This window comes from Loxodonta africana, chromosome 9, assembly GCF_030014295.1.
Source record: "Loxodonta africana isolate mLoxAfr1 chromosome 9, mLoxAfr1.hap2, whole genome shotgun sequence".
Classification (NCBI taxonomy): Eukaryota; Metazoa; Chordata; class Mammalia; order Proboscidea; family Elephantidae; genus Loxodonta; species Loxodonta africana.
In genome coordinates, this window is record NC_087350.1 from 118,410,016 (window position 1) to 118,435,141 (window position 25,126).

The 25,126-nt window shown below is 50.3% G+C and overlaps 1 protein-coding gene across 5 annotated transcripts in view; it reads left to right on the forward strand.

Moving 5' to 3' along the window:
* RCL1 (RNA terminal phosphate cyclase like 1) overlaps nucleotides 1-25,126 on the forward strand; it is a 179,846-nt gene that overhangs the window by 32,261 nt on the left and 122,459 nt on the right. For 3 of the 5 annotated variants that reach the window (XR_002783746.2, XR_002783747.2, XM_003420473.4), the window contains 3 exons: nucleotides 3,975-4,100; nucleotides 6,560-6,716; nucleotides 10,977-11,080. Coding sequence is in view for 2 of the 5 variants with exons in the window: in XM_003420473.4 (XP_003420521.1) it covers nucleotides 3,975-4,100; nucleotides 6,560-6,716; nucleotides 10,977-11,080 (387 nt within the window). In the remaining 3 variants the exon portion in view is untranslated. Of the gene's footprint in view, nucleotides 1-3,974; nucleotides 4,101-6,559; nucleotides 6,717-10,976; nucleotides 11,081-15,889; nucleotides 24,810-25,126 lie in introns of those variants that run through there. The other 2 variants (XR_010322877.1, XM_023539423.2) reach the window with 2 other exon arrangements.

The following is a 25,126-nucleotide window of genomic DNA, read 5'->3' on the forward strand; positions in this document are numbered from 1 at the left end:
GCAGGCATCCCATGTGGACTTAGTGCAGTGTCTGTCAGCCTGCCTCGCTGTCACACGTGTGCATACACACCTGTCTGTACCTGAAGGGCAGGTGTCCCGTGTGGACTTAGTGCAGTGTCTGTCAGCCTGCTTCTCTGTCACATGCATGCTCACACACCCATGTGTACCTGAAGGGCAGGCATCCTGTGTGGACTTAGCACAGTGTCTGTCAGCCTGCCTCTCTGTCATACGTGTGTGTACACATGTCTGTACCTGAAGGGCAGGCGTCCCGCGTGGACTTAGCGCAGTGTCTGTCAGCCTGCCTCTGTGTCACACGTGTGCATACACACCTGTCTGTACCTGAAGGGCAGGTGTCCTGTGTGGACTTAGCACAGTGTCTGTCAGCCTGCTTCTCTGTCACATGCATGCTCACACACCCATCTGTACCTGAAGGGCAGGCGTCCTGTGTGGACTTAGCACAGTGTCTGTCAGCCTGCCTCTCTGTCACACGTGTGCATACACACCTGTCTGTACCTGAAGGGCAGGTGTCCTGTGTGGACTTAGCACAGTGTCTGTCAGCCTGCTTCTCTGTCACATGCATGCTCACACACCCATCTGTACCTGAAGGGCAGGCGTCCTGTGTGGACTTAGCACAGTGTCTGTCAGCCTGCCTCTCTGTCATACGTGTGTGTACACACGTCTGTACCTGAAGGGCAAGCATCCCGTGTGGACTTAGCGCAGTGTCTGTGAGCCTGCTTCTCTGTCACATGCGTGCTCACACACCCATCTGTACCTGAAGGGCAGGCGTCCTGTGTGGACTTAGCACAGTGTCTGTCAGCCTGCCTCTCTGTCACACGTGTGCATACACACCTGTCTGTACCTGAAGGGCAGGTGTCCCGTGTGGACTTAGTGCAGTGTCTGTGAGCCTGCTTCTCTGTCACATGCATGCTCACACACCCATCTGTACCTGAAGGGCAGGTGTCTCGTGTGGACTTAGTGCAGTGTCTGTCAATCTCTCTGTCACATGTGTACACATGCACTCATGTGTACCTGAAGGGCAGGCATCCCGTGTGGACTTAGCGCAGTGTCTGTCAGCCTGCCACTCTGTCACATGCCTGCGTACACACCTGTCTGTACCTGAAGGGTAGGCGTCCTGTGTGGTCTTAGTGCAGTGTCTGTCAGTCTCTCTGTCACATGTGTGTGCACACACCCATCTGTACCTGAAGGGCAGGTGTCCCATGTGGACTTAGTGCAGTGTCCGTCAGTCTCTCTGTCGCATGTGTACATGTGCACCCATCTGTACCTGAAGGCAGGCGTCCCGTGTGGACTTAGCGCAGTGTCAGCCTGCCTCTCTGTCACACGCGTGCGCACACACCTATCTGTACCTGAAGGGCAGGTGTACTGTGTGGACTTAGTGCAGTGTCTGTCAGCCTGCCTCTCTGTCACACGTGTGTGCACACACCCACCTGTACCTGAAGGGCAGGCGTCCCGTGTGGACTCAGCTGTGATGTTGTCTCTCCTGGTTAGGAGTTCTTAATATGGCCCTCCTAGATAGATCCGCAGTGGTTAAGAGCTCGGCTGCTAACCAGAAGGTCAGCCCTTTGAATCCACCAGGCGCTCCTTGGAAACCCTACGGAGCAGCTGGACTGCGTCCTGTAGGGACACTATGAATCAGAATTGACTTGATGACTATTGGGTTGTTCTTTTTCTTTTTTTTTTTAAATAGGCTTCAGGAGATTCACAAACCCATGAAATAGTCTGCAGAATTACACGTGCACGTGTTTCTGGGGAGAGGGCCCATAGCTTCCATCAGATTCTCAGCGGAGTCTCTGACCCCCGGAAGGATAAGAACCTCTGCTGTGGGATTCGAGTCCTGGACGAGTGATAAGAAAAGCAGAGCTGACCTTCCTTGGGCCCCTGCCACATGCCAGGCGCATGCTCAGTGCTTTATCTGCGTTGTTGCCATCTCACCTTCCCAGCCCTGGAAGAGGGGGCGTCAGGCTTACCCCCGTTTCACTAACAGGAAGTGGAAGCTCAGAGAAGTTGGCACACTTGACCCAGAGTGATACAGTTGGCTGGAGCTGGGGCTTGAACACAGATAGTCCGTTTCTAGACCTTGGCTCCGAGCTGTTGTACTGTAGGCCTCCACACCAAGCCCAGTGGCTCCATCTGGGATGTCGCTGGCTTTGAAGCGCCTTTGCCTTCTTCATCTCACAGCATTCCAACACAGGCTTATACTCGTCCCAAGTTGGTGCTGCCAACCCCCTGGCCTCCATGTCTTTGGGGCGGGGGAGGGGGGGCAGGGAGCTGTCTTTTGGAAGGGGGAATTGTGTGACCTTGAGCAGGTGACTTGGTTGTGTGCACTGGCTGCCCTCACAGTAAACCCTGGAACTGGGAATCACTGGGCCTCACCACAGGGTTGCCATGTGTTTGACATACAATGATGGTGGATGTGAAAAACCTCAGAGGCGGGGATGCTGTGGAATTCTGTGTTAGGGGCATAGAGGCTCCTGTGAGCAGACAGCTTTAGGCTTCGGAGGACAGCACCTCCCAGTCCAAAGGGCATGTTGAGACCCAGGGCTGTTTGTCTGAGCCGTCTGGGACGTTCTGGACAGAAGAGGTGGTGTAACTGGGCTCTGTGTGCCTGTGTTGAAAAATCCCTCTTTGCTCTTTCCTCATTCCAGGTGTGTCCTTTGGGGCCAGTCAAATATTTATTGAGCATTTCTGAGTACAGAAGTAGTGTGTCAGGGAGCTGTGAGGGCCGCAGCAGCACAGGCCCTGTCCTGTGGAGCTTGCGGCTTGTGGACGAGCAAGAGCAGAATGTGTGATGTGAAGGCAGGTGTGGTGAGTTGAAGGAAGACCAGCCAGATGCCGGCTGGGGGTTGGAGGAGAGAGGGAGAGAGTGGGAACTCAGGCAGGAAGGACCAGGGGACGGGTACGGGGCAGGAGGTCGATGGTGCCCGGTTGGGAAGACAACTAAGTAGGGGTTTTCAAGGCTTTGAACCATTGAGAAACAGATAGCCAGGTCTGTCTCCTGAGGCTCCTCTGAGAGGGTTTGAGCGGCCAACATTTCAATAGTCGAGCACTTGTGGATAATGTAGGCTCCTTACACCTTCACACACACGTGCACACACACGCATACACACACAGTAGTTACAAGGAGCCAACATTATCCGCAAATTAAATCTTGAACGATTGGAAGTTGGCTCCGTATATTATAAAAACCTTTTTGGGTCTTTAAAGCAGCATTCACTACACTCTTCAACTAAATGTTCTCTTCTTCCCCTGATAACAGACTAGGAGGCTAATGGGACTGGCCAGGTCGGCCCTGGCGGGGAGTTGGTTCTGGCTTTAGGTTCTTGAGAGAAAGACTGATGGGTTACAGCAAAGGGGACAGGTGGACCTGATGTGTTTTCAAAGGTTCCCCTTCACAGGGAGCTTGGCTCGGGAGGTCCAGAGGCAGGTTCCCTCACTCAGTCCAACCTAGAGTGGAGCTGTTTCTAGGGGAGGGGATGCACAGGAAGTCTGGCGGGGTTGGGGAGCATTTACTTCATACTTTCCAACTCTCTCTGTTTGTTTTTTTTTATCGTGAGCATCATCTAAACCTTTTATTATAACAATGTAAAAAAAAACCTAGGTTATGGTACTATAGAGTTAAGTCATTAAATGTAATTGGGAAACAGAATGGCCTTAGAAATCCCCATGTGTTACTGCTGTTGTTATTTGCCATTGATGGACTCTGAATCATGGTGACCTTATGCGTGACAGAATTGAAAGGTTGCCCGGTCCTGCGCCATCTTCGTGATCGTTGGTGTGTCGGAGGCCATTGTTGTAGCTGTCGCGTGGATCTATCTCATGGGGGGTTCCCCTTGTTTTTGTTGGCCTTCTACTAGCGACATTTGTTACTACTGCTCCACAAATATCCACTGGCCTTATGACTGACTTTCCCTGCTCTGGAGTCCAAGCAGGGTGGCTTCCTTAGCTCCAGGTTGCAGGTACTCCGTACGAGTGTCCCCTCAGATGGCCAACCGGATCGTGGATTCCGCAAGGGGCGTCCTCAACAAGTTCATCCCCGACGTCTATATTTACACAGACCACATGAAAGGCCCCAACTCCGGGAAGTAAGTGTCCCTGCATTTGGGTAGCTTAATTCTGAAGCTGCCCTAATCTTCTTACCATGCCTGTTCCGACTGAAGTTAAAGCTGCTGGCTCTGAGATTGGCAGCCAGAGGAAGGGCACTTTCAGAATTAATTACCTTCTGTCACCAGCAGGCATTCCTTGAGCTCCTGAAACTGGAAATAGCCCTGGTGGCTGATGTCGGGAGCTGAGGGGTCCCTGCCCTCGAGGAATTGACCCTATCGATCGAGAAGTAGTGCTTCGAGCTTTAAATCCTGCGTATACTCTGCTCCCACGAAACGTCAGCGTGAACACGGTTTTCCACCCTATGTAAACAACAATTTAGGGAAAAAAATCCCTTTTTGTGTAAGTGCCAGTCGGATTCTCTCTCCATCAGTCTCCTAGATTTGGAAAACCTGCAGATTTTGGGTTTGGTATAGTTAAAGCCTTTGTGAAAAACCCCACTTTAGAAAATAAAAACAAAATTAATGATAATCTGTGCAAGGAAACTAGGCTTTGGTTGTGTATTTAGAAGCCAGGAAGAAGGGAAGCAAGTAAAACCAATTTTTTTTTTTTAGGAAAATCTTAAACACACAGAAAAGTTCAAAGAATGGTACAACGGACACCTGAGTATCCCTATCACCTGGAGTTAACAATGACCCGTTGGCCAAATTTGCTTTTCTTGTGTGTGTATATTTTAATTATTTGTTTTGTTTTTGCTGAGCCATTTCACTTTGAGTGGAGACACCCTTACACTTTAGCTCTAAAGGTTTTCAGCACCTAGAAATAAGAATATCAGAGTCAGGTTAGTCTGGGTTTGACCGTCGTGGGGTGAGAAGTTAGCGCTCTCCTGTGTGGTAGCACAGCGAGGCCCTTGCCCAGCGTTCCACCCGAGGTTCCATTGACTTCAGTGATGAGAAGGAAGGAGACAGTAGGAGGGGCTGGGGTGCTGCAGGCTCTCCAACCTTCAGGAGGCCCAGGGCAAACAATGGATTTCAAAAATGTGGCCATGGCCCATAGTCCAAAGCCACAAAGGTGGCAGTGTCAGAGGTGGCAGAGTTGGGAAGGCCCGTAGTGAGTGGCCCCAGCCCCTTGGTGTAGTGCCCTGTAACATCAGCTCTGTCCTCGTTTAAGCAGTGGGGGTGATGGTGCCCGCACCCCCTGGCTACAGTACGAATGGGAAGATCACGTATGTGATGCCTTGGACGTGGTTCCTGGCGCACAGTAGGTGCTGTTGAGATGGTAGCTGCGAATGCTGCTGCTTCTTCCTGTCCCCTCCCTCCTGGCTGAAAGGTAGGAATTAAGTGACAGCTACTTTCTTTGGGGAGGGGATGGCAGAGGGAGGCGGAGGTAGGAGCAGCAGAAGCTGTCTGATGGCCTCCACGGTCCCCTCGCCACCTGGCCTCAGCTCCACTAGGCACCGTGGCCAGGAATGAGCAGAGCAGGGCAGGGACGCCCCAGCTGGGGTCTGGCCATTTACAGGCCAGCGACTCAGCTGACCCCACCGGTTACTGTCAGGTCAACTGAGACTCATGACGACCCCATATATGTCACAGCAGAGCTGCTTGCTCTGTAGGGTTTCTGTGGCTGATTTTTCAGAAGTAGATTGCCAGGCCTTTTCTTCAGGCACCTCTGGGTAGACTCAAACCTCCAACCTGTTGGTGTACAGCCAAGCACAGTGGCCGTTTGCACCACCCAGGGGCTTTCCATTGCCTGGCACCCCTTGTCAGTGCTGTGATAGGCTGCTGATTGTTAGAAACTCTGGCCTTAGAATCTTCAGCAGTGTTGTGGGCGGGGAGGTGGGGAGACGAAAGGGGAAGGGAGGACTGATAGGAAAAGCATCACAAGCTCACATCTCTCTGGGTGCCACCGTGTGTGCCCTAGAAATAAATAAATAGTAATAAAATAAAAGATCAAACCCGTAGCCGTTGAGTCAATTCCGACCATGACGACCCCGTGTGTTACATACAGAGCAGAGCTGAGCTCCGTAGGGTTTTCTTGGCTGTAATCTTCAGGGAAGCAGATCGCCAGGCCTTTTTTCCAGCACTAGTGGGTAAGTTTGAACCACCAGCCTTTCAGTTAGTAGATGAGTGCAAAATAACCAAAAAACCCAAATCCACTGCAGTTGAGTCAATTCCAGCCCATAGTGACCCTATAGGACAGAGTAGAACTGCCCCATAGGGTTTCCAAAGCTGTGGTCTTTACAGAAGCAGACTGCCACATCTTTCTCCTGTGGAGCAGCTGACGGGTTCGAACCGCTGACCTTTCTGTTAGCAGCCGAACACTTAACCGTCATGTGTCTTTCCAATGTGAGCTAATAGAAACTCTAATAAGTCTTGATGGAACCAGAAAGAAGCCTCCAGACAGAATGCCATCAAAAGATCTTTGTCTTCTTGCCCTTTGCTGGCACCCATGGACCCTGCTTCATTAACAATGCTCAGTGTCTGTGCCTTCGAATTCCCAGGTCTCCAGGCTTTGGGCTGTCCCTCGTTGCCGAGACCACCAGTGGCACCTTCCTCAGTGCTGAGCTGGCCTCCAACCCTCAGGGCCAGGGCGCGGCCATGCTTCCCGAGGACCTGGGCCGTGACTGTGCCAGGCTGCTGCTGGAGGAGATCTACAGGGTATGTGCCCGCCTCGCCGTTCATCGCCTCCTCCCTGAGCACCTTCCTCCCCTTCCCAGGTTTAGCCTGGGGGGTTAGCCCATGCTTGTAATCAGCAGTTGATCATGAACTGGTCAGTGAGCAGAGGGTGGGGATGCAGGGCAGGTAAATTTGAAAGGTGGGGAGAGGGAAGAGCTGGAGCAGCGTTGCCAAGGAGAGAGAAGGTGAGGGGTGACGATGGAAGGGCACACCCCACCTTGACCAAAGAGGGGACCACCTCTCAGCACCCCAGTTTTTATTGCTGAATGGGAAGGGGGCTCATTGTTGTCAGATTTTTCAAGAGAAGCTGAGAGTCTAGGTGTGTACGTGACCCGAAAAACAAAACCCATTGCTATCAAGTGGGTTCTAACTCATAGTGACTGTGTAGGACAGAGTAGAACTGCCCCATAGGGTTTCTAAGGCTGTGATCCTTCTGGAAGCAGATGGGTCACATCTTTCTTCCACAGAGCTGTTGGTGGGTTTGAACCGCTGACCTTTCAATTAGCAGCCGAGTGCTTAGCCACTGAGCCACCAGGGCTCTTTTTGTAGGTGACAAAAAAAAAAAAAACCCAACCCATTGCCACTGAGTTGATTCCGACTTATAGTGACCCTATAGGACGGAGTAAAGCTGTCCCACAGGGTTTCCAGGAAGCGGCTGGTGAATTTGAACTGCCAGCCTTTTGTTTAGCAGCCAAACGGTTAACCACGGTGCCACCAGGGCCACTTGAATGTGACAGTTGATCCAAATTTAAAATAATGCCACCAGGCTAGATTTTGCACTGTGCTCTGCAGCATAGAAGACTGTCTAGGAGAGGCAGGCCTCTGTCACAGTGTGGAGGGGGCTTTGGAAAGCATGAGAACATGGACAGAAGGTGACAGGACACTGAAGACTGACTTCATCCATCCCCATTTCACTTCTGCAGCTCTGCTGGCCGGCAGGACACACCGCAGACCACCCGCCCACTCAGTGGCCCCAGTCTCTTCTCTGTCCGTCCATACGTGCATACCTGCACACACACACACACACACTTCTGCATTCCCCCAGAATGAGGCGTAGCTGCCCGAGAATACATTCTCTAGGGCTCTAAGCGTGCGGGTAGAGGCGAGGCACGATCTGCTCAGGTTCTGAACGTCTGCGCCACCTCAGGCTCGGCCCCACATCAGGAAAGATGACATGCAGGTGGAGAATGTATAGCCTTCAGCCTCCCAAGGGCAGGCTCCTGGGGCTAGGCCTTTCTCTGCTCTGCCCACCAGCCTCTCATTCTTGAACAGAGCCCTCAGCAGCGGCTCAGCTCTGGGCGATTAGCAGCCAGCTCGTGGTGGTGTTTGTAAATTGTCTCTCTTCTCCAGCTGAAGAGCTGACACTCTTTTCATTCCTTGTATTTTATTCTCCAGTTCTTAGTCTTCTTGTCATTCTTTCCTGAAGCTTCCAAGGAAGTTTGGGAGGAGAAATCACACCCTGATTACCGGGGAAGTAAGGCGGGTTCCATGGTCCTTTTGATTTTCTTTTCATGCCTCCTTTGCTGTTGAGTTGGTTTGGTATTAGTGACGGTGGGAGGGTGATGTCTGGGGGTGGGCATTGCTCTCCGGACAAGCCTCACAAAGGAAAACAGCTTAGCGTTGTCATCGGCTCTCTGAATTCAAGTCAGTGTTTTTGAAAGTGTCTCATTGGTCTCAAGGTAGAGCAGTGAAGATGAACTACTTCCGAGTTAATTAAAACTTCCAGGTCCTAAAAGGCTCGACTTGTGCCCATCCCTTCTCACCATCAGCTTGAGAACCTCAGAGGAAAGAGGTCATCCGTTGACAGACATGCCTCTCCAGGAGGAAGCCCCCTTTCATAGCTCTCCACACTCAAGGCCTGTCCTCAGGTTTTTTGACGCTAAAGCAGCTCAATTTCTAATGCTAAGTTGAGTGATTTTCGAAAGCCCAGTAGTAGCTAAAAGCTGGGGGTCAGCTCTTGGGGGTTAAGAGGTTGGCCTGCAGTTGCGTAATTGATGGTGTTTGTTATCTACGTGTTTGGGAGGAAAGAAACATCTGTACGATGTGTACAGCCCTAAAACCCCGTGAAGGAGCCCTGGTGGCACAGCGGTTAAGTGCTCAGCTGCTAACAGAAAGGTTGACAGCTCAAACCCACCACCCAGTGGCTTCGTGGCTGAATGACCTCACGATCTGTTCCCATAAAGATGACAACCTAAGAAACCCCATGGGGCCGTTCTCCTGTATCACGCTGGGTCACTCACTATGAGATGAAAATCGACTCAATGGCACCCAACAACAGTAAGACCCTGTCGCCTCATGGGGGTTCCCCTTCAGGTCCTGTGGTGGCTGATGGCCCTCTCTGACTGAGGGACGCTCCATCTTTTTCTAGTAGCATGGGACGACCTGGAGGCACCCCCATTGCAGAACAGACCCGAGGGAGTCACGGGCACAGCTGGAGTGTGGTTTTATACCCCAGCAACGAGCAGGTGATATGCTGCAGGGGTCAGCATGGCCCGCTAGCCCACTAGAGGAAAACATGCTTCCGGATTAGGCTGGTTATTTCTTCCTTTACTCCAGCTGATTTCTACTTTAAACCATTTCATCATGCCGAGCCCAAGTTTTTGTTTTGTTTTTAATCCTTGAGACTTCCTTTGTGTATCTATGATCTTTAATTGTTAAAGGGATGAAAGTACCTTCCGTTGTTTGGAGTAAATCTGTACAGCTGTGTGATGTGAACTGGTCTGAAGGGGTGGTAAAAGCCCATCTCTGGGAGGTGCTATTCACTTTACCAGCTTTGAGCCTCTGTCTGACCCTCTTGTTCCTTTGTGTCTCATCAGTTACCAGGTTCTCTTGATTCGGTTCCAGGCTTTCTGGACCTGTCCTATCCCCTCTGTGTGCCATCGCGTCAACCCCCAACTCATGGCGACCCCACTCAAATGGAAGGAAACATTGCCCAGTCCTGCACCATCCCCACAATGGGTTGCGGATTGGACCGTTGTGATTCGTAGGGTTTTCACTGGCTGATTTTTGGAAGTAGATGACCAGGCCTTTGTTCCTAGTCTGTCTTAGTCTAGAAGCTCCACCAAAACCTGTTCAGCATAATAGCAACACGAAAGCACCCACTGCGCTGACAAGGTGGCGGCCGTCCTTGAGGGGCAGTGGCTGGGGTCTAACCCGCGCTGACAAGGTGGCGGCTGTCCTTGAGGGGCAGTGGCTGGGGTCTAACCCGCGCTGACAAGGTGGTGGCTGTCCTTGAGGGGCAGTGGCTGGGGTCTAACCCGGATCTCCCAAACGGAAGACGAGACTGGTACCACTGAAGCACCACCGTCCTCTTTAAGACACACAGGAAGAGTAAACAAGAGGAGAAATTAATATAATATGACCAGTGGTTTCTGAATATGTTTGAATAAATGTAATAGGTAAGACCTTTTAAAGGCAAAAGTCCTTTAATGTCAGATGGACTGTGCTGTTGTATGACAGAGTAAATAAATAGAAGTGTCACTCGACCCCCAGTAATAACTGTACGTTTCCTAGAACTGATTATACCTCTTCGCTTACAGTCAATAGGGTGACGGCTGCCGGGCTGCAGCTCCCGTGCGAAGGGAAGGCGTCATTTTTCAGTGCACGCACATCAGTGAATTTGAGTGTCTGTCTGTCCAGTGCTTTTAGAATTACAGCTGCTTTGATGAAGTGCATTCCCTAGTTTATATAAGATTTACTTTTTTTTTTTAAATTTTATTGTGGTGAAAATACACATAACCAAACATACACCATCTCGATTTCTACATGTGCAGTTCAGTGACATTGATTAACATTGATCAGGTTGGCCAGCCATTCTTACTGCTGTTTTCCAAATCACTCTACCACGCTAACGTAGCCTCAGTTCCCCTGAGCAAAATCTTCCTCCTCTGCTCCCCCCGCCCACGGTAACCACTGATAATCTCTGGTTTCTGTGTATTTGTTTATTTTATATAAATGAGATGGTTCTGTCCTTATGTGACTGACTTTACTCAGCACGATGTTTCCAGGGTTCCTCTGTGTTGTCGCATGCACCAGGACTTAAACATCTCTTTATGGCTGAGCCCTGTTACAAGATTTACAAACCCAGTGCTCTGTTTCGTCACTGCTCAGACATTGTCGTCTGGTATCTTTTGGGTTCTGATATTCTGCGTGTACATTTCCTTTTCTTTGCTCCTCTGTTTTGTTGATTTTCCCTTTTCTGGTTTGCACAACGATAACTCAGTGACGTGCTTGTGTTTACAGGGTGGCTGTGTGGACTCGACCAACCAGAGCCTGGCCTTGCTGCTCATGACCCTTGGACAGCAGGACGTTTCCAAAGTCCTGCTGGGACCCCTCTCACCCTACACGTAAGTGGTTTTCTTTCAGCCTCCTCCTTCTACCCAGTTTACCTTCCTAATAGCACGAAATGACCTGGCCTCGCACTGTGAGCACCTGCGTGTTCTCCCTCAGAAATGAGCTGGAGCTGGAGCCGGAGTCTCGACCTGTTGGCGGTTCTTCCTTACAAGGACTTCCTGCCTTCCTCTCCTGTAGTTTTCATCCCTCCACCTGGCACTCTGTGTAATTTCAGTTGCATGATGTACAGTGTGTGTTTCTTCTTTTGTCTATGCTTTTGATGTTGTTTCCACTTTGGCTGTAAGCTCCTGCCTCTGTTATAACTTGGACTTTGTTGTTAGTTCTTTAGTCCCTCTCCTCCCCAGCAATCTCAGTTGCTGTGGCCAGAAAGGCTGTCTTTCTGTCCAGGCTGATAGCGCTGGCATCGGCTGGGACAGGTTACAGAAGAGGCAGAGTACGTAGTGATGGCACTGGACTAGTAGGGAAGCTGCAGGGGTGGGTGTGGGACCACTGGGTATTAGCAGAAGCTGACTGCTGAGGTATGAACAGGACAAATAGGGAAGCTGTAGAGGTGGGTGTGGGACCACTGGGTGTTAGCAGAAGCTGACTGCTGAGGTATGAACAGGACTAATAGGGAAGCTGCAGAGGTGGGTGTGGGACCACTGGGTGTTAGCAGAAGCTGACTGCTGAGGTATGAACAGGACTAATAGGGAAGCTGTAGAGGTGGGTGTGGGACCACTGGGTGTTAGCAGAAGCTGACTGCTGAGGTATGAACAGAACTAGTAGGGAAGCTGTAGAGGTGGGTGTGGGACCACTGGGTGTTAGCAGAAGCTGACTGCCGGAGTATAAAAAGGCAAGTGTCCTTCAAAAAAGAACAGCTCGCCAGAAGAACTGAATTACAAATAGCACAGTGAAAGCAGCTTTTCCCCGTGGTTGTAAGAGAGGGTCCCTGAAAACGGCTGATTTGAGCCCTGAGGTGTGTGTGCGCGTGCGTGTGTGTGTGCGCGTGTACACTCGTGTAGATGTGTGCTCTAGCATTTACATACATGGGCTTATATCCCTAACGATGGTTGTGTAGCCATCCGCAGGAGGGAAGCCGGGGGTGGGCCTCGTGTGGAGGAAGTGTCAGGTAGAGATGAGACTGAACTGCCCTTTTTCGGTTATCATGGTACCGATGCTGTATATCTGAAAGGTACAGTACTGTGATAACTGAAGAATGGTGGTGCCATCACGTTGAGAGTGGGGCCAGGGCTGCGTGGGGTCAACGTCGGACTGTGACTTTGCGGGCGTGGAAACCAGGAGCTTGAAAGAGGTTTTTTGGGTGTTTGGTGGTGGGGGGCGTTTGTGGAACAGGGACGGAGAAGAGGGAATACGGTCCGTTCGTGCTGGGGGAGACAGAAGCCGGAAGCTGTCCTCTGAGAACTTGTGTAAACTGTGTCATGGGACAGGAAACCTGAAATTGAGTAACCCTGGGTGGCGTGCTAACATCAGTAGTCAGCATTACTGAACTAGCTTTCATACGAAAGGCGTTTGGGAGGAAGGCAGCGCTGGGCGTTCAGCGTCCTGAGTGCGGAGGTCCACTCCCCCGGGGACCTGGCTGGAAGTGGCTTGGAGCCGTGGACTGACATGGGCCCCTTGGGCTCACCTCCTGGCTGCTGCTTTCTCAGCCTATGCTCAGGGCAGCAGAAGGCCTGGCCATGCACACAGCGTGAGGCTTGTCTGGAAACGTGTGTGGTCGTGGGCACAGGCTTTGGCAGAACGTCAGGTGAAAAAATGGAATGTATGTTTTTATTTTTCGTTGAGGTTTTTTTTTTTTTTTTTACTTTTGGGAAATTTTTTTCAGTCTGGCGCCGGGGCCTCGTAAACGCTCTTGAAGCCAGCAGCCTCCTCGGAGATGGGTCAGGATGTGACTGGACAGCTTTTAACAGTCCCCAAGTCCTCCTGCACATACTCCCTCACCAGACATTCATTGCAGTGTTATTACTTCCAGAAACTCCCTAAAATTACTGCTCTCCTGGGAAAACAAAGCAGCCTGCTCCAAACAGAGCTTTAAAGGAGTAGGACACGTTGCAGAATGAGGCGTTTTCGGACGGGCCGTGGGTGTCGGTGTAGGGGAGCCGTTCTCCCTCAGATTCCCTGCCTCCTGGGGCTCTGTGCCAAGGGTGCCTGCCTGGGATGGGGGTGGGTAGTCTGCTTTCTTCCTGGTAAGCCAGCACTAGGAGGGCGGTGGTTAGCTGCCCTCAGGTTGGCCCCCGACTCATGGCAACCCCACGCACTACAGAACAAAATGCTGCCTGGTCCTGAGCCATCCCCGTGATGGGTTGCAGAGCAAACCGTTGTGGTCCATAGGGTTTTCACTGGCTGGTTTTTGGAAGTGGATCACCAGCCCTTACTTCCTAGTCTGTCTTAGTCTGGAAGCTCTGCTGACGCCTGTTAAGCACCCTAGCAACATACAGGCCTCCGCTGACAGACAATGGTGGCTGCTCATGGGGTGCGTTGGCTGGGAATTGAAGAGCCTGGGACTCCCGCGTGGGAGGCGAGAGTTCTGTTACTGAACCACCAGTGTTCCCACAAGCAGAGGCAGGGGGTTTATTTTCAAGAAAGCCATTTCTGTTTGGGGCCCTTTTTCCTGTTTAACCACTGCAGGGGGCTACAGTGGCCCTATGTGTTGCAGAGCGAAAGTGGGAAGGAACGCGTGTCCTTCGGGGACCCAGTCGGCAAAATCAGCCTTGGATTTGTGTGGACTGCAGGGGTGGGGTGGGGGCAGACTCTATAGTCCTTGTGGGAGAGCAGTTTGTCCTAATCGGATTCAGGTGCTTTGGAGACCACGTTTATTTATTTCTCTGTGCAGCCCAAGTCCTGGAGATCTGTTCCGGGAAACCTCAGGTTTTTGTTTTTTTTTTTTTAGTTGTGCTTCAGGTGAAAGTTTACAGTGCAAATTAGTTTCTCATTCAAAAATTTACACACGAAGTGTCTTCTGATGTTGGATGCAATCCCTGCAGTGTGACAGCACTCTCCCTTTTCCCACCGCGGGTTCCCTGTGTTCATTTGTCCAGTTTTTCTGTCTCTTCCTGCCCTCTTGCTTGCTTTGGGCAGGAGCTATCCATTTGGTCGCGTTAATTTGATTGAACCGAGAAGTATGTTTCTCATGTGTGTTATTATTTATTTTATATGCCTGTCTGATCTTTGGCTGAAAGGTGGACTTCTAGAGTGGCTTCAGTTCTGAGTTAGCAGAGTATCTGGGGGCCATTGTTTCGGGGGTTCTTCCAGTCTCTGTCAGACCAGTAAGTCTGGTCTTTTGTGTGTGTGTGCGAATTTGAATTTTGTTCTTCATTTTTCTCCCATTCTGTCTGGGACTTTCTGTTGTGTTCCCTGTCAGAGCAGTCAGTCGCAGGGCACCAGCTCGTTCTTCTGGGCTCAGGCTGGTGGAGACTGTGGTTCATGTGGTCCTTTAGTCCTTTGGGGGAATATTTTCCTTGTGTCTTTGGTTTTCATTCTCCTTTGCTTTGGATGGGATGGGACCAAGAGATGTGTCTTAGGTGGCCACTCACAAGCTTTTAGGACCCTAGATGCTGCTTACCAAAATAGGATGTAGAAATTTTCTTTATGAACTATGTTATGCTGATTGACCTAGATGTTCCCCGAGACCATGGTCCCCAGCCCTTAGACCTAGCAACTCAGTTCTTCAAGGTGTTTGGATGTGTCTAGGAAGCTTCTACGACTTTGCCTTGGTCACGTTGTGCTGACTTCCCCTATGTTGTGCATTGTCTTCCCTTTGTCAAAGCTGACACTTGTCTACTATCTAGTGATTTCCCCTCCCCATCCCTCCACTCCCTCATAACCATCAGATTGTCTTTTTCTATGTATAAAACTTTTGAGTTTTTATTAATAGTGGTCTCACACAGTTTGTCATTTTGTGATTGACTTATTTCGGTCAGCATAATGCCCTCCAGATTCTTTCATGTTGTGAGACATTTTGTGGATTCATCATTGTTCTAAAACCTTAGATTTCTAAAGAGAACCAGAAGCAAGACCCTTCTTGGTTCAACAGTGTATTCCTTCTGGCACTTTGCACATGTTTTAATTTGTATAAATAGCTTTGTAAATGTCTACTTACAGAGTCCTGGAGTTAAGGAGGATGTCTGTTCTTTCAGCATTGCTTTCAGACCCTTACTGGAAAACATGTGTGTCCATATTGCTCCCTGAGGAGCCCTGGCGGTGTGTATGTGAAATATTACTACTGTTTACTTTGAGGCACGCAAGGTAGGAGGGCCTGACTTGCAGTAAAACGTCAAGACAAAACCAAAACCGTTGCTGTGGAGTTGATTCTCACTCATGGCAACCCCACATGTTGGAGTAGACCCGAGCTCCCTGGGGTTTACTCGACTGTAGGGAGCCCTGGGGGACAGAAGTTAAGTGCTGAGCTGCTAACCAGAAGGTTGGTGGTTCAAACCCATGCAGCGGCTCCTTGGGAGAAAGACCTGGTGGTTTGCTCCCGGAAAGGTTACAGCCTGGAAAACCCTACAGGGCAGTTCTGCTCAGTAACACGGGGTCACCACGAGTCAACACCGACTCTACAGCACCCCACAACAGCGACATATAAAAAAAAAAAAATTTTAAATATGCCTCCCTTATTTTCTTCCCACTGTTTCACTTCAGGAGACTGCTCTTGGCGGTTTTCCAGGCTGCTTGAAAGAGTCTGTATGAGAGCACTTTTCTGGGAAGGCCAGGTTTTCTCAGCAGAATGACTTAGTATCGGTGGGGTGCGTTCACACCGCAAGCTGGCACGGGAGGTGATTTCACCTAAACTTGTTGCCTTTCAGGCGGTGTACATCTGGTGCCTGCGGTTCTGCTCTTCCTTCAGAAAGCTCAGTTTCACAGTTTGTTGTTAGCTGCTGTCGAGCCGGCCCCCAACTGAGGGCGAGCCCATGGCCAACAGAATAAAGTGCTGCCTGGTCCTGCACCGCCCCGTGGCCAGTTACGGGCTGGGCAGTTGTGACACACAGGGCTTCCGGTGGCTGACTTTCGGCAGGAGATCGCTCGGCCTTTCTTCCTAGTTCATCTTAGTCGCGAGCTCCATCGAAACCTGTTCTGCGTCATAGCCACACGCAGGCCTCCACCGGCAGCTGAGAGCTGGCTGCGCATGAGATGCACTGGCTGGGGGTGGGACCCAGGTTTCCACGTAGAAGGCGAGAATTCTGCCACTGAAGCACCACTGCACCCTCAAATTCTGCAGTTTAGGGAAGACTTACGCTTTATTTAAAAGTAGGATTGATGGCAAGAAGAATATCAACAACCATCTTAATTAGCACTTTCAGAAATTGTTTGAGAGAAGAACGTGGGGTTACCAGAGCTCTGTGTGTTCGGCCAGTGCACAGGCCTTGAAGCCCATCCTGTCTGGATTCAAGTCCTGGCCCTGCAGCGGAGCCACCATGAGACCACAGACAAAGCTTTGGGCATCCCTGAGCCTCGGTCTCACCTGAGACAAGGTGGATGATCTTGAAGTCATAGGCTTGTGGTGACAAGAGTGAGGATTGAGGGCAGGTACTTAGGGCTCCAAGCAGTGCACCCACCGGGGGCTCCCCCATGTGCACCCCTCACTCTGTCCCCTGCTCAGGTCACTTGGAAGACCAGGAGTCCCAGGATACTTACCCTAAGCGATCTTAGATCTGGACATCAGCTGTAAATCATCTGTTCACCTGTCTATAAATCTGGAGTCCCTGAGTGGTGCAAATGGTTAGCACATGTGGCTGCTAACCAAAAGGTTGAAGGTTCGAGTTCACCCAGAGAGGTACCTCAGAAGAAAGGCCTGGTGGCCTGTTGTTAGGTGCTGTAGTCAGTTCCGACTCACAGCAACCCTATGTAAAACAGAATGAAATGCTGCCTAGTCCTGCACCATCCTCACAATCATTGCTATGTTTGAGCCCATTGTTGTAACCACCGTGTCAATCCAAAAGGTCTTTTTCTCTGACCCTTTACCAAGCATGATGTCCTTCTCCAGGGACGGGTCCCTCCTGATAGCATGTCCAAAGTACGTAAGACGAAGTCTTACCATCCTCCTTTCCAAGTACAGCATTCTGGCTGTACTTCTTCAAGACAAGTTTGTTCGTTCTTTTGGCAGTCCGTGGTATATTCAATATTCTTCACCAACACCACAATTTAAAGGCATCAGTTCTTCTTCTGTCTTCCTTATTCATTGTCCAGCTTTCACATGCATATGATGCGATTGAAAACACCATGGCTTGGGTCAGGCACACCTTTGTCTTCAAGGTGACATCTTTGCTTTTCAACACTTCAAAGAGGTCCTTTGCAGCTGATTTACCCAATGCAATGCGTCTTTTGATTTCTCTACTGCTGCTTCTGTGGCTTTTGATTGTGGATCCAAGTAAAATGAAATCCTGGACAACTTCAGTCTTTTCTCCATTTCTCATGATGTTGCTCATTGGTCCAGTTGTGAGGATTTTTGTTTTCTTTATGTTGAGGTGTAACCCATACTGAAGGATTCTGTGGTCCCTGTTCTTCATCAGTAAGGGCTTCAAGTCCTCTCCCAAAAATCAGCCACTGTAAAATGCCATGGAACAGTCAGGTTGCCATGAGTTGGAGTCACCTCCACGGCAGCTGGCTATAATCCATAAATCAGGACTCATTTAAATTTTAAATCTGTGACTAACTTTTTTCAGTCACATTGCTAAACAAGCTACACGTATCTTAATATTCCTAAGAGTTCTGGAAGGTAGGTGTTTATTTAATAAGCACTTAGGTGTTTACTGTGTGCCACGTGTTGTTCTGAGTGCTTCGTTACAAATTCCAACTCATTTCGTTTTTATGATAACCCTCTGAGGGTGATGAAGGCTCCTACCGTTATCAGCTCCATTTTACAGGTGAGGAGACTGAGGCACAGATCAGTCCAGTCACGTGCCGGCTCACAGTCAGGACGTGGGGCTGAGAAGCCGCGGTTGGTTTCTGAGCCCGCGCTCCCCTGAACTCCCAGCCTCCTGAGGTAAGAGCTGGGCTTCCACCCGCACTGGCTCCGTGTGCCTCCTTGCCCGAGGCCGGCTTCTGTACTGCCTCTGTCCAGGAGAGTCCCTGTGTCACATTCCTTAGTACGATGAGCTGCTATCTTTAGTTGGAAGTCTAAAATAAACCACAGCACCTTGTTCTTGATAAATGACCTCTTTCCACTACTTGTGGAAGTGCTAGGTCGCTCAAGCCTGCCGTCGGGGCTTTTAGCTCGCTCAGCCTGCATCACAGCGATGAGGAGACCCTGTACGCTTGTGCGTGGGCACATCGGGCCACCGCCCACGCCCGCTGCCCGAGCCTGCCGGCACTTGGTTGTTAAACTTAGCAGATTCAATTGCTTAACCGCTGTACATGAGCTAGCACGCTAACCCTCCACCCCACATCCAAGGAGTGGTTGAAATGCTGGAAGGAGTTCCCTGGGCAGTACAAAAAGTTTAATGTGCTCAATTGCTAACAGAAAGGTTAGAGGTTCAAGTCTATCCAGAAGTACCTCTGAAGAAAGACCTGGCGATCTAATTCCCAAAAATTGGCCATTGGAAACCCCAAGGAGCATATTTGAGCTCTGACACACGTGGTATTGCCATGAGTGGAAATCAGCTTGATGGCATTTGGTTTGGCTTTAAATGCTGCAAAAGCCCGTCACCTTTGTTACACTGTTTGAGCCTGAGAACGTACTTGGCATGTAGTAAAAGCAAGCGACAGCTATACTTTTCAGACGAAAAAGAGGTCACTGACCTGCATGTGGGAGCTCCTGGAGCACCAGGGCAGGACCCAGGTCCCCCCGCAGTGCAGCCGGCCTGGCCCTTCCCGTGCCGCCCCTGTGGCTGAATTTAATCACCTCACTCTTGCAGCAGAGGTCAGCTGGGCCCGGAGAGGTCAGCTGCCGCAGAGAAAGCAACACCAGGACATCTAAAAGCTGCCGTGTAATGCCTGGAGTCCCTGGGCGGCACAGACAGTTAAGTGCTCAGCTGCTAATTGAAATATTGAAGGTTCAAGTCCACCCAGAGATGCCTTGGCAGAAAGGCCTGGGGGTCTGCTTCCGAAGAATCGGCCGTTGAAGACGCCGTGGAGCACGGTTCCACTCTGACACATGTGGGTGGTCATGAGTTGGCAGCTGGCTGTAATGAGTGCTTATTTCTCAGCTTCTGAGGGTTTTTGCTTTTTAATATCCCAGCTAAAGGTATGGGACTGGAGGTGGAGGAGAAGCACATTCTGAAACGTGCTGGGTCCCAGTCTCTCATACAGCCCTCCTCAGACTGTCCAAGGGGTTTGGCAGAACATTCTGTAAAAAGTGGAACCGACTTTGCTTTTCCTGACTGTTCCAAAGGCTACAAATACCTCAAAGCTGCAAATATGCATCCTGCAAACTCAGTGGTGTCCCCACCCGTTTCCGAGAGAGCCGAAGCGCGGCGTCCCCTGAGAAGTTCTGGCAGCTGGGAGGGCGTCTGGGTTTTCAGGCACAGTTGAGTGATTCACAGTGAAGTGGGCCGGGTGAGGCCCAGGAGTGGAGCACCTCGGAGCCCCACGGCAGCCGCAAGAGAGAACACTTTCTCCCTTGATGCAGCGCGGCCGGGAGGTGCCGTCTTTGCTGTGCGGCGGCTGCCAGCTGGAAGCATGGCCCACAGACGTGGACTGTTTATCTGTGGGTTTGATATATTTGTTTTCTTTTTTTCCCAGGATAGGGTGGGGGAGGTGGTGGGGCTGGGACGGAGACCAAAAAAAAAAATTAAAATTTCAGTTGGTCATCAGAAATGAAAGGGACTGGTCAGCGGGTGGGAGAGAGATGCTGATGAAGAGTGAGCTAATTATATCAGGTGGACACTTGAGATTGTGTTGGCAACTCTTGTCTGGAGGGGGAATGGGAGGATAGAGAGAGAGGGAAGCCGGCAAAATTGTCAAGAAAGGAGAGACTGAAAGGGCTGACTCAAGACGGGGAGAGTAAGTGGGAGTAGGGAGTGAGATGTATGTAAACTTATATGTGACAGACTGATTGGATTTGTAAACGTTCACTTGAAGCTTAATAAAAGTTATTAAAAAAAAAAAAAAAAAAAAATTTCAGTTGGTTAGTGAGACCGGGAAGCCAGCAGGGGGAGAGCCCACCTCCCTTAATTGCTGAGGCTGTTGTAGTTTCTCGAAGTGACCCCTAACTCTTAAATTCTACTTCACGCCTCTTTATTGAGTGCCTGATAGCATTCCTAAAGGGGGAGTTGGTGGTTCAGTGGTAGAACCTGTGTGAAAAAAGGGCAGGCATTGATGGTTCAGTGGTAAAATTCTCACCTTCCACGTGGGTGACCTGGGTGCGATTCCTAGCCTGTGTACCTCATGTAGCCACCACCCATCTGTCAGTGGGGGCTTGCTTGTTGCTGTGATGCTGAACAAGTTTCAGTGGAGCTTCCAGACTAAGACTAGGAAGAAAGACCTGGCGATCTACTTCTGAAAATCAGCCAGTGGAAACCCTGTGGATCACAACAGTGAGATCAGCCCCAGATCCTGGGGATGGCGCAGGACCGAGCCGTGTTTCCTTCAGTTGCGCACAGGGCTGTGCTGAGTCGAGGGCCGAGTCAAGGGCCGAGTCAAGGGCAGCCACCACCGACAGCACGGCACCTGTCAGGTACGTGACAGATCCTGGGGATGCCGCAGGACCGAGCCGTGTTTCCTTCAGTTGCGCACAGGGCTATGCTGAGTCGGGGGCCGAGTCGAGGGCAGCCACCACCAACGGCACAGCACCTGTCAGGTACGTGACAGATGAGGTCGTTGCCCTCGAGGTGCTTCTGTCATCTGCTGAGGAGGGAGGAGAAAGTTGTGAAAGGAGCTACGCAGGAGAATTTAGTTAGGTACCATGAGCAGAGTGGGAATGCCCTGGAAGCCCAGAGGGGAGGGCAAGGCCCTGTTGGGGGGCGGTTATTGGCTGGCAAAGGCTTCGAAGAAGAACCAGCAAGTGGGACGTCATTTCCAGTCCTTCTGGGAGCGTGCTGCCTGCGTTCAGCACAAGGCTCCCGCTCCAGGATGGGTAACGCCTGCTGCGCCAGTCGTTTCAGTTAGAACGTGGTCGGGCCCCTTTTCTCCTACAGCCTTTTCGCTCCTCTGCCTAGTCACACGGTACTAAAGGGTCCAGAGAAAGCGGAAAGTCATCACTATAGGTTTATGCGTAGCTTGGTATACACTGCATGGGGTGGGAACCAGGGACTGTTCTTTTTTTCTTAAGCTTTACAAGTATGTGTGTGTGTCTTTATTGTAACCAACTTTATTGAGATCTTATTCCCACACCACACAGTTTACTCATTTAAAGTACACGATTCAGTGGTTTTTATTAGATTTACAGAGTTGTGTAAACATCAGCACAATCTAATTTTCAAAAGAAACCCCATTGGCAGTCAGTCCCCATGCCACCGAGTGCCCCCAGCCTGCGGCAACCACTAGCTGGCTCTCTGTCTCTGTAACAGGCGTACCTGTTGTGGCCGTTTCCTGTAAATGGAGTGACACGGTAATCCTCTGTGATGGCAGCCTGGTGTAAATGGAGTGACACGGTAGTCCTCTGTGATGGCAGCCTGGTGTAAATGGAGTGACACGGTAGTCCTCTGTGACGGCAGCCTGGTGTAAATGGAGTAACACGGCATGTCATCCTCTGTGACGACAGCCTGGTGTAAATGGAGTGACACGGTAAGTCGTCCTCTGTGACCGCAGCCTGGTGGAAATGGAGTGGCACGGCATGTTGTCCTCTGTGACGGCAGCCTGGTGTAAATGGAGTTGACACGGTAAGTCGTCCTCTGTGACCGCAGCCTGGTGGAAATGGAGTGGCACGGCATGTTGTCCTCTGTGACGGCAGCCTGGTGTAAATGGAGTGACACCGTAGTCGTCCTCTGTGACAACAGCCTGGTATAAATGGAGTAACACGGCATGTCGTCCTCTGTGACGGCAGCCTGGTGGAAATGGAGTGACACAGTAGTCGTCCTCTGTGACGGCAGCCAGGTGGAAATGGAGTGACACGGTAAGTCGTCCTCTGTGACGGCAGCCTGGTGTAAATGGAGTGACACGGTAAGTCCTCTGTGACGGCAGCCTGGTGTAAATGGAGTGACACGGTAAGTCGTCCTCTGTTACGGCAGCCTGGTGGAAATGGAGTGACACGGTAGTCGTCCTCTGTGACGGCAGCCTGGTGTAAATGGAGTGACACGGTAAGTCGTCATCTGTGACGGCAGCCTGGTGTAAATGGAGTGACACGGTAGTCCTCTGTGACGGCAGCCTGGTGTAAATGGAGTGACATGGTAAGTCCTCTGTGACGGCAGCCTAGTGTAAATGGAGTGACACGGTAAGTCCTCTGTGACGGCAGCCTGGTGTAAGTGGAGTGACACGGTAAGTAGTCCTCTGTGATGGCAGCCTGGCGTAAATGGAGTAACACGGCATGTCATCCTCTGTGACGACAGCCTGGTATAAATGGAGTAACACGGCATGTCGTCCTCTGTGATGGCAGCCTGGTGGAAATGGAGTGACACAGTAAGTCGTCCTCTGCGACGGCAGCCTGGTGCAAATGGAGTGACACGGTAAGTCGTCCTCTGTGACGGCAGCCTGGTGTAAATGGAGTGACACGGTAGTCCTCTGTGATGCCAGCCTGGTGTAAATGGAGTGACACGGTAGTCCTCTGTGACGGCAGCCTGGTGTAAATGGAGTGACACGGTAGTCCTCTGTGACGGCAGCCTGGTGTAAATGGAGTGACACGGTAGTCCTCTGTGACGGCAGCCTGGTGTAAATGAAATGACATGGTAAGTCGTCCTCTGCGACGGCAGCCTGGTGTAAATGGAGTGACACGGTTAAGTCGTCCTCTGTGACGGCAGCCTGGGTTTAGCATAGTGTTTTGGGGTTTTTCCACGTTGTAGCACGTGTCAGAACTTCATTCCTTTTTATTACTGAATGATGGTTAATAAGGTTGAGATGACACTAAAAAACAAAACTGAAAATATTCAATAAAATAAATTTGAATGAAATCTGACTAATACCACATTTTAAATATTTATCGTGCGTTGGTCGACAAGTGGGTCATTTCCACCTTTTCACCGTTGTGGATAGTGCTGCTGGGAACATCCATGTCAAAGTTTTCTGTGGCTGTGTGTTCAGTTCTTCCGGGTGGACACCCAGGAGTGGGATTGCTGGGCCATGCAACAGCTCTTGAATGTTTTGAGGAACTGCCAAACCGTTTTACACTGACAGCAGTATGGGTGAGGGTTCCCGTTCCTCCACACTTTGCTTATTGCCTTTGATTGTAGCCATCCTAGTGGGCGTGAAGTGGTGTCTCTTTGTGGTTTTGATTTTCATTTCCCTGATGATTAATGACAGTGAGCATCTTTACACGTGCTATTTGACCACATGCGTATCCTCTTTGGAGACGATCTCTTCAGATCATATGCCAATTTTTTTAGTTATTTGCCTTTTTATTATTCAGTTTTAAGAGTTCTTTATGTATTCTGGATACCAGACCTTTATCAGCTGTGTGATTTGCAAGTATTTTCTCCTGTTCTATGGGTTATTTTTTCATTCTCCTGATGATGTCCCTTGATCACAGAAGATTCTCATTTTGGTGACATCCGGTTTATCTTCTAGTCGCTGCTTTTTGTGTCATATCTAACTCCAGGTCATGAAGACTTACCCCAATGTTTTATTTTAAGTTTTTTATTCTTTTATTGTACTTTAGATGAAAGTCCACAAAACAAACTAGTTTCTCATTAAACAGTACACATATTGTTTTATGACATTGGTTGCCAACCCCAAGACATGTCAACAGTCTCCCTTTTCAACCTTGGGTTCCCTGTCTCCAGCTTTCCTGTCCCCTCCTGCCTTCTGGTCTTTGCCCCTGGGCTGGTGTGCCCTTTTAGTCTCGTTTTGTTTCATGGGCCTGTCCAATCTCTGGCTGAAGGGTGAACCTCTGGAGTGACTTCATCACGGAGTGAAAGGGTGTCCAGGAGCCATACTCTCAGGGTTTCTCCAGTCTCTGTCAGGCCAGCAAGTCTGGTCTTTTTTTGTGAGTTAGAATTTTGTCCTGCATTTTTCTCCAGCTCTGTCTGGGACCCTCTGTTGTGATCCCTGTCAGAGCAGTCAGTGGTGGTAGCCGGGCACCGTCTCGTTGTATTGGACTCAATCTGGTGGAGGCCTTGGTAGATGTGGTCCGTTAGTCCGTTGGACCAATTTTTCCCTTTTATCTTTAGATTTCTTCGTTCTTCCTTGCTCCCGAAGGGGTGAGACCAGTGGAGTATCTTAGATGGATTAGTATTTTTGAATCAGTATTTTTGAAGTTCCCCAGGTGATCCCATGTGCAGTTGAGGCTGAGAACCATCCGGCTGGGGTAGGGAGTTGGGATGGTTTCTTTGGGAGGCAGCACAATCCAGGGTTGCTGGAATACCTCATTACAGGATCTCAGATGATCCATTCTTCACTGACTGGTGAGATTCGCCAGGTGCTTGTTAAAGATAAATTTCTGGCTCCCGTGCATGGGGGCTGGGGTCAGGGCCCACCGGGCCCTGTTGGGGCGAGGTAGGGCCGGGCTTCTGTGTATGGCTCCTCTACATGGACACGTCTCCCTGCCGGTTGCCAGTTGATCAGAGCCTTCAGGAACCTGTGAGTTTAATGAGCTCTCAGGTGCATCTTATGATCACTCTGGCTTGTCCCACACCAAAACTTCTAGAACAGACCTTTAGTAGAAGCCTGTATACCTGCACCGGCACCCTCCACAGAATTGCTGTTCCCAGGTTTCTCTTGGGGCAATACCATCACTCTGTACTAAGGGCATTTACAAGAAACAGCCCCATGGGATCCCTTGCTGTGTTTGCTGTGAGCTCTTCACTGGTCACCTACTTAACATTGGCTCAGGCCAAACCCATGCAAATACCGTATATCCGCTTTTCTCATCCATCAGCCTTCTTGGCTTTATTTAAATTTCCATAGCACTTATCAAGAATATTACTTATCTTGTCTGTCCACACTAGATTGAAAACTCTGTGAGGGGAGGAGGGATTTTCATTTCCGTCTTTTTAGTTGACTGCAGTCCCCCAAGC